The following is a 21,378-nucleotide window of genomic DNA, read 5'->3' as shown; positions in this document are numbered from 1 at the left end:
TCAGAAAACGAATTCTACACATTTTAGGGACAAAATACTGCTATTCTCCGAGCATAAAAAGTTAAAAGGTGGTCTAAAATTAATAGAAAATTTTAAGATTTTTACATTTTTAGTATACTGTACAATGTAAAAACATATAATATTGATAGATCTTTGCATGTTCCAATTCTATCCATTAACGGATAATCAAGTTTTATTACGATTTCTTTTTTTCAAAACCAAATTACGGCCAATATTGACGATGAATGTTGTCCGCCTTTTAAAGCAAGTGCATATACAAATTGAATAGTGGGATTTGGGATTCCCATTGAACATGCGTGAATCACGTGACGCGATTTGAGAGCATTGAGAACCGTTTATATTTAGTAATTACGACAAATCAACGACTCAATCTAAACTGTTACATGTACCTCCTTTCAGAAAAGTTTGCAACCGTGAAAGTGAATTTCTGAGAATAAAAACGCGTTTTTCTTTAATTTTTACCGAGTACTTTTCATTCCGGATCGTGATGTAACTGGTCAGGTCATTCATGCATGTAGACCTATATGTATGCGTAGTTTGGCAATCTCAAAACACGTTATTTACCTACTTATTACATTATGTGTTATGACCATTTGTATAACAAAATGCCTTTTTTAATTTCAGTATTTTCAAATATGTATAATTAAATGTGTTATCCAAAATCATTTTCAGATTTCATTATTCACGAAAAATTAAGAAAATTCTAGCAACAGAGACAAATTTCTCGTGTTTTTTTATGTAAAGATGAAAATCTTGCCAAAATTAGACTTCATGTATAACATCACGTCATTCTTCCTCGGGGAAAGCGTGTACTTGAATATTTAGATGCTGAATAACAACTTTGTAGCGCAGAGATCGCTGATATCTTTTATTTTGGTAGAACATCGAAGAGCATTTTTAATGTGGAAACATTTTCTCTAACTAAAAAAACTAGTTAATTACGCTCTACAGTGCTATATTCGTTGAGATACGGTCAGTAATAATCTGTGAAATGTACAGCTATTTGATACAGTTCCACGTGGGGTCGGCGTGTATTCAGCTGCTTGAGCGCTGATTGGTTGACGTGCATTTCAAGAAGAATTTGATTGACAGCTGGAAAAATCAATATTGGCCACTCGCTGAGAAATTTATTGAAAGGGGCCTTTTCACAGATTTTGGCATAATTTGAAGTTTGTCTTTAAATGCTTTATATTGATAAATGTAAACATTGGATCTTATAAGCTACAGTAAAAAATCAAGAATAAAATTTAAAAAAAGGAAAAAAAAGTAGCCGGTAATAGGGCTCGTACCAGTGACCCCCGGAGTCCTGGAGTAAGTCTGAAGTAAAAACGCATTAGCCCTCTCGGCTATTCCGCCGAATATACACAGTTTAAGTATTTTATACCTTATATAAGCAATCTTCGTAATTTCGTAAATTTAAACGACAACAGAACTCTCCAAATTATTCAATCGTTTCGCGTTGCAACACTTTATAATTTTTAGGTTTTCAGATCGTCAAAAGATACATATAATGGCTATATTGGACTATGGTAAATGTTCAGTAATACAGTTTCCTCACAAATATCATAACTAAAACGAAAATTTGCGAATCTGAAACAACTTTTCAATTTTGTCAATTTACCAAACCGTGAAAAGATCCCTTGAAAACAGTAGCTCTTATTCGGAGTTAATGGACTGACTGAATGACCGGGCGTCGCTCTACTATACTACGGTTATTCCTCGTCAATTATTGTCGGTTTGCGTGATCAAAACTTCCGATCGCAATTTTAAAGATTCGGGAAAAACAACCGATTTTCTGGCGATTTTAACCGATAAATTTGACCGGCAATCGGTTAATAATGACAACCCTGCACTCCTCTAGTCTTATACAATATTTTAAGGAGAGCAGTCTGTTTCCTGGAAAACATGTGAATAATGTATTAATTGCACACTGATTTTGTTTCGTTTTTAATTGACTCGGCTGTCAAAGAACCTTAGTGGATTAGGAAAAAAGCCAATACAAATACTTTGCATCCAGAAAAACGCAACAATATTAAAACATTACCAGATAGTGGTTTTTAAAATAAGATGTAGCCATAAATCATCAGAAATAGCACCAGTCCAATCATGTATTAAATTTATAGCAGTTTTGCAGCAATCAAATCCCAGTCTTTGTGGACGAATTTTCAAAATTGCAGTAATGTTAGAGTCAATACTTCCAAAGTCATACATTCATCAAAATGTATATACATGTTAACCTGTGACAATTCATTTCCTAAGGAAAAATTCAAAATTTGAGAAAAAATCCAATGTAAATGAGGAAAAAAAGCTGTTTTTAGGATTGTTATATCTCAATTTTATTTCAATTAGTTAATTAATTAATTTCAATTACATCTAACAAAGAAAATAATTAAAATTCACATGCCTTTATTCTTGTAATTTGAATTCTTATAAGTTATATTAAATTAGTTTTTTCCAAATCAGTGAACTTTCCAGGCAAAGAAATTTCAAATCCTAATATTTAATTTTCCCAATATTTTTCGGGAAAGGCCTGCAATCAAATTAAAGTAAATATTTATGTCACATAATATTAATAAAATAAAATCTTCCGGATACTTTGTAATCTTTAAAATCACCTGGCATAGACAAGGAAGGTCATTCTCATAGACAAGGAAGGTCATTCTCATAGACAAGGAAGGTCATTCTCATAGACAAGGAAGGTCATTCTTAATTTTCCCATTCCAAAAGTTTATGGAATACAACAATATGACTTTGCAGGTAAAAGAGGAGAATGCCACCACCACCTCCTCCTCCCCCAGGCCCGCCACCCCCACCTGGTCCCCCACCCCCTCCCAGTGGCAAGGGGCCTAAACTAGGGGGTGCTACACCATCCAAAGACAGGGGGGCCTTGCTGAACTCCATTCAGAAAGGAGCCAAGCTGAAGAAGGCTGTTACCAATGACAGAAGTGCACCAATCGTCAGTAAGCATAGTTTAAGTTCAATCTTAATATTTAAGATCAAATGCATTGAAGGTATTATTATTTTAGATCAAATACATTGACGGTATGCAACTAATTGAAACGCTCTGGAGTATGTTTCCTGGGTAGAATTAGTACTTGGTGTCTTTGGGGGAGATCTAAGGAACGCTCCCACAGTGGGGATTATGACCTCCTGGTCGCAAGGTGGAGAACATATTGTAAAGATGCTGTACTGATAATTTGATTAAATAGTTAGTTGGATATGTTTTATAATTTATTATGTTAATCAGAAATAAAGTAAATACTGACATAATTACAGGCCCAGAGCCAAAAGTCAGGGTGCACTAATCTGCACCATTATCTGCCTGTGAGGCCATCCTTAAAAAATTGTTTGTTTGGCATAACCCGACCCAGGTAAATTTGGGTGCGTAGGTAGTTAGGGATTTTATTATATTTTAGTATTTTTTGTTCTGAAATTGAACTCCGACATATACCAATTTGAAAGGTAATTATCAAATAAAGCTCCAAGTCTTCTGCCTCATGAAAGGAAATTGGTAAATATTTTTCTGCATCGTCCGTATCACCGCACGTGTATTCGTAAGTCTATTTTTTGTATAAAGAACATCGAAAATATATAATCGACAAAAAATACTTTATCCGAAAACGAGAGTCCGAAAAATTGTACGCATTTTGCACATGAAAATGTGCATATCGTTTGACTTCAGAAAATGAAATCAAGTAACCTAGCAAATACGTAATTAATATACCGGTACTATTTGGTTGACATATTACTTTACAATAACATAGTTTGTGAGTAAAAAACAACAAAGTAATTTTAACATTTTAATTTCAATCAAGAACAGAAAGGTGTAACATCTTCGACATGTACATGTAACTAATTATTTAATTATCATCCTTTAATTCAGATCGATATACGGTAGAAAGTTGTAAAGTGATCAGCTTAAAACTAATTTATTGAGTGTTACGCTTATTTTCATTTGCTTATTTTTTATGCGACTTTTGCCATCGGCCATTATATTGCAGGCAGACGACAGTTTCAACTGTGTATTCCATTATCTGCGCATGAATTACCCAATATTACCCCATAGCGAACTCAATGTTGATTGGCCAGCTACCATATGTGCTTCAAAACAAAGAGAAAAAAAAGTTTAATATAAACAATCCGGATTAAAATTGGGGATGTTTTCAATGAAATTTAATGAGATTTTAGCATATTCGCGAATGATATTTTCTTGAGCCAAATTCGCTATATTTTCGCAAATGGCGAACGACCGCGCGAGCCCTGTAATAGTGAGCATTTATTCCAATAATAACACGTTGCCAATGCTGGTGATGTCGTTCGCCATTTGAGCCATCTGTGCCATTTGCAAAAATATTGAAAATTTGGCTCCAGAAAAATCTAAATTGCGAAAATTCGAAAATCTAGTAAAATTTCGTTGAAAACATCCGCCATTTTAATCCGGACTGGTTTTCTATATTTGTCACTTTGTTTTAATGAAAGTGTTAGCAATTCGAACAAGTAACAAAACCCGGTCTGTATCCGATTAGACATCGCTTGACCTGACCTTATTTTTATTGAAGTGCACATGGTAGCTGGCCAATCAACATTGAGCTCGCTTTCACATGACGTTGTCGAATGAAACGTGAGAAAGAGTAGAGCAATCAGATAATATTGGGTCATTTATGCGCAGATGTTGTATAATTTGAATACACATTTAATATCGCAGTCTGTCTTCAAAATAGTGGCTGGTCGCTAGAGATAAACAAATGAAACAAAAACGTTACATTACCCGTCAATAATTATTTCTAAGCCGACCACTTTTCATCTTTCTTCCAAATATTTACCGATTTGAAGTAAAGAGTGATAATTAAATAATAAGTTATAGGTTTTACTCCCAAACTATTCTGAACGACAGCAGCGTATTTTAATTAAAGGGATACAAGAAAAACAGGAGCGGTTTAATTGTATTTTAAGTCTAATTAATCGCATATGCATATGTCAAATAAATAGGCGACTCAAATAAATACCGGTACGCGTTTTGTTCATTGCTATTTTAGACATCTTGAAAGAGTATTCAATTAAATGATGCAAATAACTGGAAAGGATAAAAAGCGGCAAGGCAAAATTTAGCAGAAAGAATTTTCGGCCAGGAAAGAAATATTTTGTTGGAAAGTGACAAAAACAAATTTCAGTTAGGCCGATTTTAGTGGGTCGGTCGGGTTATGCCAAACAAAAGAATTTTTAAGGATGGCTCGATGTACCTGCTTACTGTAATGGATCATCAACACAACTGTTTAAAACACTTGTCTTTCTACTTATGAACATGATAAAATTTATTGCACATCCTTATATTGAACAACATTCAAATATTTGAATAACTTTCTAGAATAGAACACAGATGAAAATAAAATATGATTTTAACTGTCTTTTCAGTCTATAAGCAGATTTCAGAAACATTAACCTCTTCCACCTGCATCTTTTCTGCATCTTAAAATTTTCCTGCATAGAAGCAATACAAACATTGCTATACATGTATTTAACCAGCATAAAACCTGAACAGCCTGGGAGTACCTCGAAATTAGTAGAGCTGCAACGATTCACCAACAGCTCGATTCGATTTCAATTTCAGACACTCCGATACCGATTTTTTCGATTCGATTCATCTTCAAACCTAGTTTTATCATATATTCACTCTTATGCCTCAAAATTAACATTTCTGTTCAAATGTGATTTCAATAAAACACATAAAAAAGAATAGCAAATTAGGACTCAATTTCAATATAAAAACCTCTGACAAGAAGATTGTGTTGATTACACAATAATATAAAAAATAAATAAATAATCATAAGAACGTATCTGGAATCAGACTATTATACTTTTATCCAAAACCGCTATAAGCATGTCTACCATTGTGCCATGACAGCATCACCTGTTACCTGTAGGACAAATCACATTCTCTAATAAACTTAACAAAACTCCAACAGAAATAGAACTACTTTTCTGGCTGGCAACTTGAGTAGTTGCACTTGTGCGACCTCTTAGTCTTGCTAAATCAACGTTATGTTTGCGTTTGACATATTGCATTAGATTAGTGGTTGAGCCGGACTTAGCGTACGCCACATCCGTGAAGCACAGTTTACACTTTGCTTTATCGGTAGGGCTACCATCCCGAAACCAAAAATACTGCCACACTTTTGATTTTAGCTTCTTAGCTTGTTCAGCCATTTTGACGCTTTTTCCGAAAGTAGACTGTAACGGGCTTATTGATTGGATGACTAAAGTAATAAGCAACCAATCGCGCGCGTCGTAAATACAGGTAAAGATAAAACCTACAGGTTCCTGTATCAATAGTCAGAATACAGCGTGCTTTACGTATCTATGTATATATATGTATATATGTTAAAGAATCAAATCGAATTTGGTATGGTTGGTTTCGTAATCGAATCGAAGCATTTCGAATGGATTTTCAATGAATCGGATCGAATAGTTGCAGCTCTAGCAATTAGTTCAGGTTTTATGCTGCTTATCAGTATCTGAGGATTTAAAATGAAACCTTAAAAACTTGCATCTATTAATAAAAATCTTTAATTTAATTTGATATTTAAAGAGACTTAAAAACATCAACATGTATATCTTATTCTTAAGGGGCTTCATGTCCATGTATTTCCCAATTTCAGCTGACAAGCCATCTGGGGGTGGAGGAAGGGGGCCTATGGGCATGCCCCTGCCCGTCCCAGGGGGAGGAAGAGGGGGGGGCAGAGGTGGAAGTCAGACTGTCGCCCTGAGGCCCAACTCTGGTGCCCGGGATCCTATTCCCAATTTTGGTCGTGGCTCAGCAGATGATTGTAAGTGTTTTAGTAAACACTTATTTGAAAAGGGCTCTGGAAAAATGAGGCTTAACACATGTGGGGGAAATGTCCTAGTAGATTAGCCTGTGCAGTCCGTATAGGATAATCATGTTCGGCACTTTCCAATTAAATGATTTTTTTTTTTTTTAAAGGAAGTAATTTCTAAAACAAAATCCAACCTAGGTGGAAAGTGACGCCCCTGATTTGCCTGTTTGGACAGCATGGGCTGATCTGTGACAATACTTAATGCACATGCATTTAGCCCCATTTTCCCAGAACCAGGCTCATTTATTTATATCTCAGTTACATAAAAAACCTTTATACTAGTTCAGACTCTGTCGTGTCCATTTTCCTGGGAAGAACAATATGCATAATATACTAGTACAGACTTTGTCAAGTCCATTTCCTGGGAAAAACAATATACATAATATACTAGTACAGACTCTGTCAAGTCCACTTCCTAGGAAAAACAATATACATAATATACTAGTACAGACTCTGTCAAGTCCACTTCCTAGGAAAAACAATATACATAATATACTAGTACAGACTCTGTCAAGTCCATTTCCTGGGAAAAACAATATACATAATATACTAGTGCAGACTCTGTCAAGTCCATTTCCTGGGAAAAACAATATACATAATATACTAGTACAGACTCTGTCAAGTCCATTTTCTGGGAAAAACAATATACATAATATACTAGTACAGACTCTGTCAAGTCCATTTTCTGGGAAAAACAATATACATTATATACTAGCACAGAGCCACAGACTCTGTTAAGTCCATTTCCTCGGAAAAACAATATACATAATATACTAGTACAGACTCTGTCAAGTCCATTTCCTAGGAAAAACAATATACATAATATACTAGTACAGACTCTGTCAAGTCCATTTCCTGGGAAAAACAATATACATAATATACTAGTACAGACTCTGTCAAGTCCATTTTCTGGGAAAAACAATATACATAATATACTAGTACAGACTCTGAGAGTCCATTTTCCTCTGAAGAACAATATACATAATATACTAGTACAGACTCTGAGAGTCCATTTTCCTCTGAAGAACAATATACATAATATATACTAGTACAGACTCTGAGAGTCCATTTTCCTTTGAAGAACAATATACATAATATACTAGTACAGACTCTGAGAGTCCATTTTCCTCTGAAGAACAATATACATAATATACTAGTACAGACTCTGAGAGTCCATTTTCCTCTGAAGAACAATATACATAATATACTAGTACAGACTCTGAGAGTCCATTTTCCTCTGAAGAACAATATACATAATATACTAGTACAGACTCTGAGAGTCCATTTTCCTCTGAAGAACAATATACATAATATACTAGTACAGACTCTGAGAGTCCATTTTCCTCTGAAGAACAATATACATAATATACTAGTACAGACTCTGAGAGTCCATTTTCCTCTGAAGAACAATATACATAATATACTAGTACAGACTCTGAGAGTCCATTTTCCTCTGAAGAACAATACTTGTTGTCTTTTGAAAGATCTTGAGAACATTCCCAAAGTGAGGATTAAACACCAGTCATAATACATGTACCTAAGTGAGGATATAACCAAGGTCATCACAGTAGAAAGACAGATTTCATATCCTTTACAAGATTTGATACTCAAAGTTGTACTTTTGTAGTTGTGCACTATTGTTTTTCTAATTGATATATATATATATATCATAATATTAATTTCCTAGTACATTACTGTTGTACATAATTACTGCACAGTAATTTCTTTAAGATGATTATTTTCCTGTTTTTGGGATGAAAGCATTTTATTTCCTGCGCGAAAGTACTGGTGTTAGACATATGGTAGCATGCTAGAGCTTTGGGTTGAAGAAATAGCTATTTGGCTATTAAAATAAAAATTTGAGAAAAACTAGTTTAGTAAATTATTTGTTTAAAGGAAAATATTCCAAAATGAATTGATGTAGCTTTTCTTATGAAACCCAAAGGGAATCCAATATACAATAATTAACAGAATGTAACTAATATAATGTCTTTACTGTTTTCGCTATATTTTTTTTATCTTAGTCTAAGTAAATCCAACTTGTACAATGTATCTCAATAGATTTTTAAAACCTTTATTTGTATCACAGCAAGTACTGAGTCCTCCTTACCTAGCCCAAGTAAGTAGAGTGTTCATATGGTTGCCATTCCTATCATAACAGATGTATGACCTGACTACAGTAACATGTGTGGTAGAATAACTTCTGTAACACAAGTGGTGGAATGTAGCCTACTCTAAATCGATATAATTTGTGTCAACATGCTTGTAAAAGTATGTTTATTCCTCATTTGTTTGTTCCCTAAATGCTCTTACAACATGCTGTGGAAGTCCAAAAATTGTTCCTTGTTAAGGCCAGTCATGTTTTGAAGATCAATATCAGAGTAATATTCAATATTTTCAAAGGACATTCGTTTAACTGATGATTTAATGGCAAACTCACGCACCGTATCTAAAAGCTCTGTAATTGTTGTTTTGTTTACAAAGGCGTCGTCCATTGATTTAAAGTTAACAAAAATATCTGGATAGAATTGAGACAATGAAAAGTCTAAATGGCATGGGCAGCATCTACTATGAGCAGTTATTAAAATATTGTGCTTAACAAACACTTCTGTTCTTAGTTGTTGTGGCACAACGATAAGTTTTGGCCCAGGCTTCTTACAAATGAAGCAGTACGCGTGGCTTTTCGAGGCTGCTTGAACTCGAAGTCGTACAGACGGCGGACTTCCCGCACAGCACGTACTTTCTTGTCCACCATTTTGGAGACTGGCCTGATGTAACACCGGAAACGGAGCTTGTCGGTACGCAGGTCGCGAACATTTGCCACAAATGAAGTCAGACTCGCTGCTTTCAATCAAGAAAGTTTTTCTAAGATACTTTCTTAGATGCTTGTTGACAGGCCGTCTCTGGCGAACTTTAAGTTTGCATTTGCAAACTATGCACTTGGACTGATGCATCCTGCATTAAAACATATTTCAAATAGAAACAATACACCCCTGTTAGTTAGTTCGACCCTATCAGTATTTATAATAAAAGGAACTGTAATTATTGTTTTATGATTTTTTTTTTCAAACTGCATGAGTACTTAAATAATCTAAGAAAGTTTACACTTAACAATTAATGATTGTGTTTTTTTTTATATAACTTAAAAATGCGAGTAAATGTCAAATAAAAATAAAATTGGATAAATATACCTGCTGGAGGCGAGATTTGATCCACGCTCGCCAGCGTGGTGCGCCACTAACTATACCACTACGCCATGGTCTCTATTACTTCTCAGATGAAATACAACGCTAGATCCTAATGGCTGAAAGAAAAAGGAAAACGAAAACCGTACTTGTGTCGTTTAATTTTCCTTTAAACATGTTATTCTTCCTTTTAAGCATGTTATTTTACATTTCTCAAACTAATTTAATACGTTTTCATCACTTAAAAGCAAAGAAATCAGCATATATTTAAGCGTAACACAGAAATTATCATGTCTGGTATACCTGTCGTCTGCAACGATACGCAACGCAAGAAAAAAACAGTGTTATTTACAAATAGATTAATGGATTGAAATATTTAGGAGCTTTAATAATTCGACTATAATAAAATGTATGAAAAAAAGTGTTTACCTCATTGTCTCATCGCGGTGAATTCAAGAAATCACGCAAAATTAAACGGTTGCTAACAACGCTGTCAACTGTAGTCAGTACAGTACTCTGTTAGTCACGGACTAGTAGAGTTGTTTCCCGTGAAAGATTATTTCGGATAGTTATTCTCAGAAACAAAAATCACAATAAACATAAATAATAAACAATAAACATGTGTCGATTAGACTCAATTTTGTTTGGAAAAGAACAACATTGATACTAATGGGAAGTATTAATTTAATTTGGTAATAATTCATGTTTACGTCTGAAGCGGCGGATTTAAAAACACGATAAGCAGTGACAATGTCCAAATGTTTTAAATTTTTTCCGCCAATTGCGACACCTTCAAACTTAACCCACTTAAAGAAGTAACATTATAGGTTATATGAACGAAATATCTTGATGTCGCATTTGGCGGAACACATTTTTTTTAGCCTTAACATGTAGCATTTTTGCTAAAAAACGGATTTTTTTGGCATACTGCCAAAAATCAATCATGTTCATATTGGTGAAAAGACGACGAACACAAAAAGTTTCTGTATATATTGTATAAACGAATGTTAGACAACATAAAATCAATGTCAAATAAAGCATTTCATTGCATTTGATTTTTTCGAAAATACAAGGCCAAATAGGCACTTTCGTGAACCTAGTCCTTTGCATTTTAAACTGAAGTATATTTAGTCTTATTCTATTGCAGGTGCTTAATTTGTCTTGGCCCATTTCCCCTAAAGTTATATGCACTAATTAATAGAATTTAAATGGCATTAGATTGATGAATATTGACTTGAATAAACATGTTTAGGGGTTGCATAAATGTGTATAACATAACTTATCCTTAATGCACAATCATGTAGTTCAATATAGCATGAAATATACCTGAATACCATGACCCTGTTCTATAAAGGATCTTACAACACACTTTAAGTTACAACTAAATGTTTAGTTAACCACAAGTAGACATTTATTACCATTATGTTCCTAATATGAAGGAAACGCAAATGCTTTCAAGGAAATGAAAACAATTTACTGAATTAAATATGTATATATAAACTAATTAGCAGTAATGCTTCTTAAAAAGTTGTATCGTAATTTTAATTTGTTTTACAAATGTTCTGTATATGTACGATGGATGTCATATCATTGTGTACAAACTGAAATAAATGTTACATGTGTGAAATTCAGCCAATTTTTGAAGGGATGTGGCTGCACATTTATTTCCCTATTTCGTAATTATATTCACAAGTATGCCATGTATTTAAAGCTTAAGTGCTTTCTGTTTTAGACTGCCTCTTTTTAAGCTCACCTGAGCACAACATGTTCTTGGTGAGTTTTTGTGATCACCTTTTGTCCTTCCTGGCTATGTTCGTTGTCAAAATTTACCTTGTTAACACTCTAGAAGCCACATTTGTTGTCCAAACTTCATGAAACTTGGTCAGAATATGTGTCAGAATGATATCTTGGACAAGTTCTCTAATGGTTCTGGTTGGTTAAAAACCATGGCTGCCAGGGGCGTGGCATTTGTCCATCTATGGTTATAGTAAACCTTTTTAACACTCTAGAAGTCACATTTATTGTCCAATCTTGAAACTTGGTCAGAGCATTTAAAAAAAATGATATATCGGATGAGTTTGAAAATGGTTCTGGTTTGTTAAAAAAAACATTACATGTACCTCCAGGGGGCCTGGTATTTTTTCTTTATACATGTATGTCTTAAGTAAAACATAGTTAACACTTTAGTACAGTAGTCACATTATTAGTCCAATCAAGTAAAACATAGTTAACACTTTAGTACAGTAGTCACATTATTAGTCCAATCAAGTAAAACATAGTTAACACTTTAGTACAGTAGTCACATTATTAGTCCAATCAAGTAAAACATAGTTAACACTTTAGTACAGTAGTCACATTATTAGTCCAATCTTTATTAAACTTTCTTAGAACATTTGTTATCATTTGATATCAGGGCTAAGTTCGAAATTGGAATCGGTTCATTAAAAAGAATGGTTACCAGATGGTGGGGCATTTTTCCTTAAATGGCTATAGTAAAAACTTGTTATCATTCTAGAAGTAACATTTTAAGTCCAATCTTCATGAAATTAAGTAAGAAAATTTGTTTTCATGTTATTTGGGCTGAGTTCAAAAATGGTTCCGGTCTGTTAAAAAAAACATGGCCCCAAGAAGGCAGGGCATTTATCCGTATATATTTGTAGTAAAACATTGTTAAGTATCTAGAAGTGATAGTTATGAATAACCAATCTTTATGAAACTTAGTAAGAACATTTGTTACAATTATAGTAAACTGAGTTCAGAAATGGTTATGGTTTGTAAAATAACATGGCCGCAAGGGGGCAGGGCATCTTTCCTTATATGGCTACAGTTTAACCTTGTAAACACTCTTATAGGTACATTTTTAATGCAATCTAAATCAAACTTAGTTAGAACACTTGTTCTTATGACTTCAGAACAATCGGTGAGTCACTTGCAGTCTGTTCAGGTTTCTATGCTGTTTGCTGCTCCTCTGAATCTAAAAGTTGGTAATGCAGCCATTGAAACTTGAATCTAGGAAGAAAAGTCTTTAAATCTATTTTGATTTTCTAAGGGATTACAAATGTGTCAAAGTGCTTATCTGATTGGTAAAGGGTTAATGGTGGCTAGACTTCATTTGCAGGTGAGAAGGCTAGCTCATATATAATACCTCCCAGTAAACGACCGGCACCTAAACGTCCGTCTGTACCAGCGCCACCTAGACCAGATGGTACACAATTGTTGTTGTTTTGTTGTTGTTGTAAGTTTGAGCAAATGTTTCAGTTGGAGAAGTTATAGTTACAGTAGCTAGGGAATGTACGCAGAATGCTGATCTACCTGTTTTTGACATGGTTCCTTAGTTTGATGATGCCTGTTTTTGCTTTGATATGAGCTTGATAAAGTTTCATTGCTTTTTTGTTGTGAACTGTTTGAATTTCATAGAGAAACTATACCGCATTCCCCACATTTGTTGCCTGCTGTTGGTAAATGAACTTTTTCCGACATAGATTAGTGGTAACTTTGAATTTGGTCTCCCCCACTATATTGCTTTGTGTATTTTGTTAACGCCTGGCGTTGAGAGAAAGCCTTGACCTAAGATTTCCAAGTATGATAGTGTTTTTCCCAGGCCATTTTAGCGTGGCGAAAAGCCACGCCGCCCTCCCGGATCGCCACTCTGCCCTTTTCAAAGGAAAATTTCGCCACGCGCCCTTCTTTTCAAAGGCAAATTTCGCCACGCGCCCTCATCGATGACATCTTTATTGCCTTACGATCTAACTTGGTCCGCAAAATCAGCTTCCTTGATTGTCTGTGACGCTCCGACTGTGCTTGATTTACTCCAGAGACGTCAACGTCTGATCGACTACATTAATTGAGTAGATTTAATCTATTACAGTGTCCGATTTATAGGTAGTTAAACTGACTGCTCCAAAGCTGTGAATTAGTCACGCGTGAATAACCCCGTGTCAGTATCAATCGATAATGCCGGAGGCTATGTTATACCAAGCGCACTTTTCGGTCGGCAATGTGTACTCCTCCGCGATAAATCATTACTTCGGAGACTTTTGATGAAAACTCGATGTTATTCTCGTGGCAATTGTGCATTGCATGCATTATTCAGTTTTATATCAAAACATATATTTTTACGCATAATTACATTTAAAATCAGAAACAAATTTATTCTTTATCGTTTTTGTCTTTTAGATAATTAGATCTAATTATTAAAATAATCACTGAGACGTATACTAGTTTAACAAAATGCGAATCGCGTATACGATTTAACGTTGCTATGCGCACCTGTCGCTTACATCATTTGACATTTTATCAACATGGCGGACTATACAGAATTAAATTGTGACTCGGCAAAAATGGCAAATAACGTCGTAAACGATCGAATTAACGATGGCGATTATACATTAAGAAGGAATTGATGGAATGTCTGTGATAATCAACGATGCATAAAAATGTTTTAGATAGCAACAACATTATTTATTTATTTGTTATTACTCGGTGGATGTATGTCACGGAAACGGGTGTTTGCATATTGTTAGCGATCAATTAACTCGCAATGTTATTTTATACATCTGTCAAGATTATTGTTAGAAAATGGGATAAGACAAACATGGTTTCATTTATATGTTAGTGGATCTGTGTATAATGAGATTCATATGCATATATTGCTTTATTATGTTTGTCGTGCTGTACAGTTTATTGAAACAGCATGGAACTTAAATGTACATTGCAAGGTAAATATATTAATATAAATCATAGTAAGTTAAAAACATCTATAACCAATAAATGTGCTTGTTTATATGTTATTTTTTCCACAACTGCTTCTGATGCGATTACATGTTTCCCCGTAAACACTATATGATTAATACTCCGAAAGAAAAAAAGATGCCTAAGAATTTTTAAGCATTCTTAAGAAGTCAATGTAGCTTAAAAATTGCTTAATAACTGTGCATACTATTTATGGCTTGGCAACCAATTTTGGTGCGTGTGTGTGGGAAGGAAGTTACAACATCTCTTGTTTTTGTATATGAGCCGCACTCTGTGACGAATTATATTATAAGAATATACAACAGGAAAATTTAGGGATTTTTGCCAAACTACTTAAGTGCAACTTTGGGTGCAAGTTTGGGGTAGTTTCAGTGTGGTTTGAAAGAAGACATGGGTCAATTACAAAGTGTATGGAATATTTAGACAGTGCTTTTTCACCAAATTGGAAATTTGTGTTGTTGTTTTGCTAAAGAATGCTTCAAAATTGAGAATACCAGTGTTTTCAGTATTACATTTACTAAGGTTGAACTGAATGGGAGATAAACAAAATATTGAGATCTAAAAAAAATTTTTTGGAAACCTTCCATGGGGAATTTTCAACTCCCATTTCGGAAAAATATAAACTTTTTATGTCCCCCACTATAGTAGTATTGTTTTTGCCCTGTCTGTCTGTTGGTCTGTTGGTCCGTTGGTCTGTTGGTCTGTTTGCGCCAACTTTAACATTTTGCAATAACTTTTGCTATATTGAAGATAGCAACTTCATATTTGGCATGCATATGTATCTCATGAAGCTGCACATTTTGAGTGGTGAAAGGTCAAGGTCAAGGTCATCCTTCAAGGTCAGAGGTCAAATATATGTGGCCAAAATCGCTCATTTTATGATTACTTTTGCAATATTGAAGATAGCAACTTGATATTTGGCATGCATGTGTATCTCATGGAGCTGCACATTTTGAGTTGTGAAAGGTCAAGGTCATCCTCAAGGTCATAGGTCAAATATATGTGGCCCAAATCGCTTATTTTATAAATACTTTTGCAATATTGAAGATAGCAACTTGATATTTGGCTTGCATGTGCATTTCATCGAGCCGCACATTTTGAGTGGTGAATGGTCAAGGTCAAGGTCATCCTTCAAGGTCAGAGGTCAAATATATGTGGCCCAAATCGCTTATTTTATGAACTCTTTTGCAATATTGAAGATAGCAACTTGATATTTGACATGCATGTGTATCTCATGGAGCTGCACATTTTGAGTGGTGAAAGGTCAAGGTCATCCTTCACAAGGTCAAGGTCATCCTTCAAGGTCAAACATCATATAGGGGGACATTGTGTTTCACAAACGCATCTTGTTTCCATTTGGAATGGGGCCGATTACCGGACCTGATTTTGAATGAAAAAAATCACTGTTGGATGACATCGTTTGAAGGTGAATTTTGATTGTTAGTAAAAAATGTTTTTGTATGTTAGTTTTTGCTCATCTTCTAATCAGATCAATGCAAAATGCATCAAAATTGACACAAAAGTCTGGACACAGGCATATAGTCATTTCGACTTATAAGCAAGTACATACAGTATTGGCTGTTCTATTTTATACCATGACTGATTCCCAGCATGATTGTTGTATTTGAATAGTATTGTAATTTTGCATGTGTGGGAGTTTACACAAGTTTTTTTCGTGCATAAAGAAATTATTGCTGTCGAACATGTTCGATCTAAGTTAGTGCATTTCAGGAATTCTTCTATTAACATTTTGTCTATAATCAAATAATCTTTTTTTCCGTGTCTTGTACAAATTATTAAATTGGTCTTATTCCAGACGCATTTCTTGATTTTGAAGGTCATATTCTAAATTATTGCATTACTTTATGACAGGTTTTACTTCATGAAAGTTGATAATGTTGCATCATAATGTGTGAATTATTCTAAACAGTAAACATGTATATTAAAATAATTAATTGTATTAATGCAATAATCATTTTGTGTCAATAGAATATTGAGTATATCTCTATTTTTTGCGTACATTTTTTTCAGATGATTTTTAAGCTCGGCGGTTTTCAGAGAAAACCCGAGGTATTGTCATATCCAGCTCGTCCTGTTGTCTGCCGTCCAACGGCGTCATGCTAAAACCTCAATATTGGCTCTAAAATCAAAGTGCTTCCACCTACAACTTTGAACTTCATATGCAGATGCACCTTTATGAGTTCTACATGCCACAACCATTTTGGGTCTCTAGGTCAAAGGTCAAGGTCACTGTGACCTCTTAAAGAATAAAAAATTCTGACAAGCTTTCATTTATTATGTCCCCCACTATAGTAGTGGGGGACATATTGTTTTTGCCCTGTCTGTTGGTCTGTCTGTTGGTCTGTCTGTTGGTCTGTCTGTTGGTCTGTCTGTTTGCGCCAACTTTAACATTTTGCAATAAATTTTTCTATATTGAAGATAGCAACTTGATATTTGGCATGCACGTGTATCTCATGAAGCTGCACATTTTGAGTGGTGAAAGGTCAAGGTCATCCTTCAAGGTCAGAGGTCAAATATATGTGGCCCAAATCGCTTATTTTATGAATACTTTTGCAATATTGAAGATAGCAACTTGATATTTGGCATGCATTGTGTATCTCATGGAGCTGCACATTTTGAGTGGTGAAATGTCAAGGTCATCCTTCACAAGGTCAAGGTCATCCTACAAGGTCAAACATCATATAGGGGGACATTGTGTTTCACAAACACATCTTGTTCAAAACTGCACCCGCAGCCGAGCGTTGGCACCCGTTATGTGGTGCTCTTGTTCCCAATTATTGTGATGTCATGGCAGCCAATTGGTCATGATTAATTTACTAATCAATTGATCAGCACATCACTATTCTGATTGTGTATCTTGTTCACACTATTATTTTTTCTACCATGACCCCTAGTTGTATTCTAAGTGCAAAAAAGTTTGGTTTTTTCTTTAACAAACTATTTGCGCATTCTTATATTTTGAATGTAGTCCCAGAAACTCCAAGAAACTGCCTAGTAAAGTGCTAAAACTGATGATCTAGCAATTTTTTTGAAAAAACAAATATTGTCTGCGTTATACAGAACACTTAAGTAGGTCACTTGTTGTGTGCAAAATAGTAGAATATAAATAGTTTTGCGCTCAGTGTGGTTATTGGGGTAATTTTATTTCTTAGACGTAGCCCAGTCAAAATGATATTTTCTTCCATACAGGGATTTCTGTAGATTCATTAAATTTTGTTGACAAGAAATTTGGGGGATTCAAAAAATAAAATACATTGTATGGCTTATTTGTTTCAATTTTATTTCATAAATATTTTTATAATGTCTGATTTAAGACTTTAAACTTTAACTGTGGTTGAATATTGTAATTCTTTTCATAAGGAAACCCAGGAAAAATAAGCCCTATGAATCATTTTGGTTTCAACGAAAATAATATAAATCAAGTACCAATCTTTGCAAGAAATAGAAGCTGTTTCAATGATAGCATACTTTCATTTTAAGTTCCACTGGCCAAAGGCCAGCGGGGCTTATGTCATGGTGCTGTGTCCGTCGTGTGTGCGTCCATGCGTGCGTCCGTGCGTGCGTGCGTTAACTTTTTCTTTAAACATCTTCTCCTAAACTACTGGTCCAAATCTGATGAAATTTCTCAGGAATGTTTCTGTGGTGAACCTCTTTCAAATTTGTTCAAATTATGCCTCTGGGGTCAAATTTGACCCTGCCCCGGGGATTTAAAAAATTGAAAATTTGCTTATATAAGGCCTATTTTGTGCAAACTTTATAAATCTTCTTGTCCATAACCATTAGGCCTAGGGCTACCAAATTTGGTATGTATTGACATCTTATAGTCCTCTACCAAGTTTGTTCAAATTATGCCCCTGGGGTTAAATTTTACCCTGCCCCGGGGGGTCAAAACATTGAAAATTTGCTTATATAAGGTCTATTTGTGCAAACTTTAAAAATCTTCTTGTCCATAACCGTATGGCATAGGGCTACCAAATTTGGTATGTAGTGACATCTTATTGTCCTCTACCAAGTTTGTTCAAATTATGCCCCTGGGGTCAAATTTGACACTGCCCCGGGGGGTTAAAAAATTGAAAATTTGCTTATGTAAGGCCTATTTTCTGCAAACTTTAAAAATCTTTTGTCCATTACCATTGGGTCTAGGGCTACCAAATTTGCCATGTAGTGACATCTTATAGTCCTCTACCAAGTTTGTTCAAATTATGCCCCTGGGGTTAAATTTGACCCTGCCCCGGGGGGTCAAAACATTGAAAATTTGCTTATATAAGGCCTATTTGTGCAAACTTTAAAAATCTTCTTGTCCATAACCGTATGGCATAGGGCTACCAAATTTGGTATGTAGTGACATCTTATTGTCCTCTACCATGTTAGTTCAAATTATGCCCCTGGGGTTAAATTTGACCCTGCCCCGGGGCTTTAAAAAATTGAAAATTTGCTTATATAAGGCCTATTTTGTGCAAACTTTAAAAATCTTCTTGTCCATAACCATTGGGCCTAGGGCTACCAAATTTTGTATGTAGTGACATCTTATAGTCCTTTATCAAGTTTGTTCAAATTATGCCCCTGGGGTCAAATTTGACCCTGCCCCGGGGGGTCAAAACATTGAACATTTACTTATATAAGGCCTATTTTGTGCAAACTTTAAAAATCTTCTTGTCCATAACCATTGGGCCAAGGGCTACCAAATTTAGTATGTAGTGACATCTTATAGTCCTCAACCAAGTTTGTTCAAATTATGACCCTGGGTCAAATTTGACCCTACCCCGGGGGGTAAAAAAATTGAAAATTTGCTTATATAAGGCCTATTTTGTGCAAACTTTACAAATCTTCTTGTCCATAACCATTGGGCCTAGGGCTACCAAATTTTGTATGTAGTGACATCTAATAGTCCTCTACCAAGTTTGTTCAAATTATGCTCCTGGGGTCAAATTTGACCCTGCCCTGGGGGGTCAAAAAATCAAAAATTTGCTTATATAAGGCCTATTTTGTGCAATCTTTAAAAATCTTCTTGTCCATAACCGTATGGCATAGGGCTACCAAATTTGGTATGTAATGACATCTTATAGTCCTCTACCAAGTTTGTTCAAATTAAGCCCCTGGGATCAAATTTGACCGTTCCCCAGGGGTCACAAAATTGAACATATGCTTATATCGGGCCCATTTTGTGCAAGCTATAAAAATCTTGTTTTCCATAACCATTGGGCCTATTTCTACCAAATTCGGTAGGTAGTAACATCTAATAGTTCTCTACTTAGTTTGTTCAAATTATGCCCCTAGGAACAAATTTGACCTTGCCCCAGGGGTCACAAAAATGAACATATGCTTAAATAATGCCTATTTTGTGCAAACTTTAAAAATCTTCTTGTTCTTAATTATAGAGCCTAGGGCTACTAAATTTGGTATGTAGTGATATCTTATAGTCCTCTACCAAATTTGTTTAAATTATTCCCCTGGGCTCAAATTTGACCCGGCCCAGGGGGTCACAAAACTGAACATATGACGTTTACCAGTGGAGATTACTGCGGCTGTTTGGCTGTGACCAACAACATCAACATCTTGTAAACATGAGATAAAACCCTGTCATTTAGTGCCATTTTAGGTCAGATGGTGACTGCTTATGTAACAAAGGCATTGAAGTAAGAACATGTGTTATGAATGTTTTTCTTATAAACTGAAAAAAGTCGGGTTTTATTTAGATATGTCGAAAGTGACCATATATCCGGATTAAAATATTTTGGATGACATGTTAATTTCGTGTCTTTTTTATAGTGTTAAAACCAGTTTAATAATATATTATTGATTTTAATAACACAGCTTCCATGAACATAATTATTTCAAGGAAAGTCAATACCGTAAAAAGTTGTGTATAAGGCGCACTTTTTTACCCCAAAATTTCATTTTAAAAACTTGATGCGCGTTATGCACAACTACAGACATGCCAAGACATTTTTTCGCTGTCAGTTACCCAGTAGCGGTAATTCGCATCATTCTGTTTTCCAGTGTTTTAACTGTAACTATGTTAATAATAGTGTTATATTGACGATCTGAATAAGATGAACAAACATTATAAAGTTAACATATATATTTTCTATCTTTTTCATGTTTTGATGGTGTTGAGAAGTTTGAGTCGTTAAAGTCTCCTGTCAATTTTAGACACTCAAAAAGAACGCATGATATCGGCATTGTAAATAAAACGCGCGGTTGTGAATTAGTCATGCATGAATAACCAGGTGACAATACCAATCAATAATGTCAGTTTCTTAGTTATAACTAATCCATCCGTTATGTGTACTCCACGATAAAATCGTGGACAGTTACTTCGGAGACATATGATGAAAACTTTGATGGTATCCTCGTGGAAAGTGTGCATTTCATGCATAATTCATTTAAATCCAAACATTTATTTTTAAGCATAATATGATTAAAAAAAACCACCAACTAGTTGTATCGTTATCGTCTTAAAAATAATTTATAATTGAAGCAATAAAAGAATACTTAAGATCGGCAATGTAAATATAACGATTTTC

The 21,378-nt window shown here is 34.8% G+C and overlaps 1 protein-coding gene across 2 annotated transcripts in view; it reads left to right on the top strand.

Annotated features, from left to right (window-relative positions):
- LOC127855230 (uncharacterized) overlaps positions 1-21,378 on the top strand; it is a 62,271-nt gene that overhangs the window by 9,416 nt on the left and 31,477 nt on the right. The window contains exons 2-4 of one of the 2 annotated variants that reach the window (XM_052390654.1): positions 2,779-2,981; positions 6,678-6,845; positions 13,197-13,283. In XM_052390654.1, coding sequence (XP_052246614.1) covers positions 2,792-2,981; positions 6,678-6,845; positions 13,197-13,283 — 445 coding nt within the window. In that variant the 5' untranslated portion in view covers positions 2,779-2,791. The remainder of the gene's footprint in view (positions 1-2,778; positions 2,982-6,677; positions 6,846-13,196; positions 13,284-21,378) is intronic. The other variant, XM_052390655.1, reaches the window with a different exon arrangement.

This window comes from Dreissena polymorpha, chromosome 13 (genome assembly GCF_020536995.1).
Source record: "Dreissena polymorpha isolate Duluth1 chromosome 13, UMN_Dpol_1.0, whole genome shotgun sequence".
Taxonomy (NCBI): domain Eukaryota; kingdom Metazoa; phylum Mollusca; class Bivalvia; order Myida; family Dreissenidae; genus Dreissena; species Dreissena polymorpha.
This window is presented reverse-complemented; position numbering and strand designations above follow the sequence as displayed.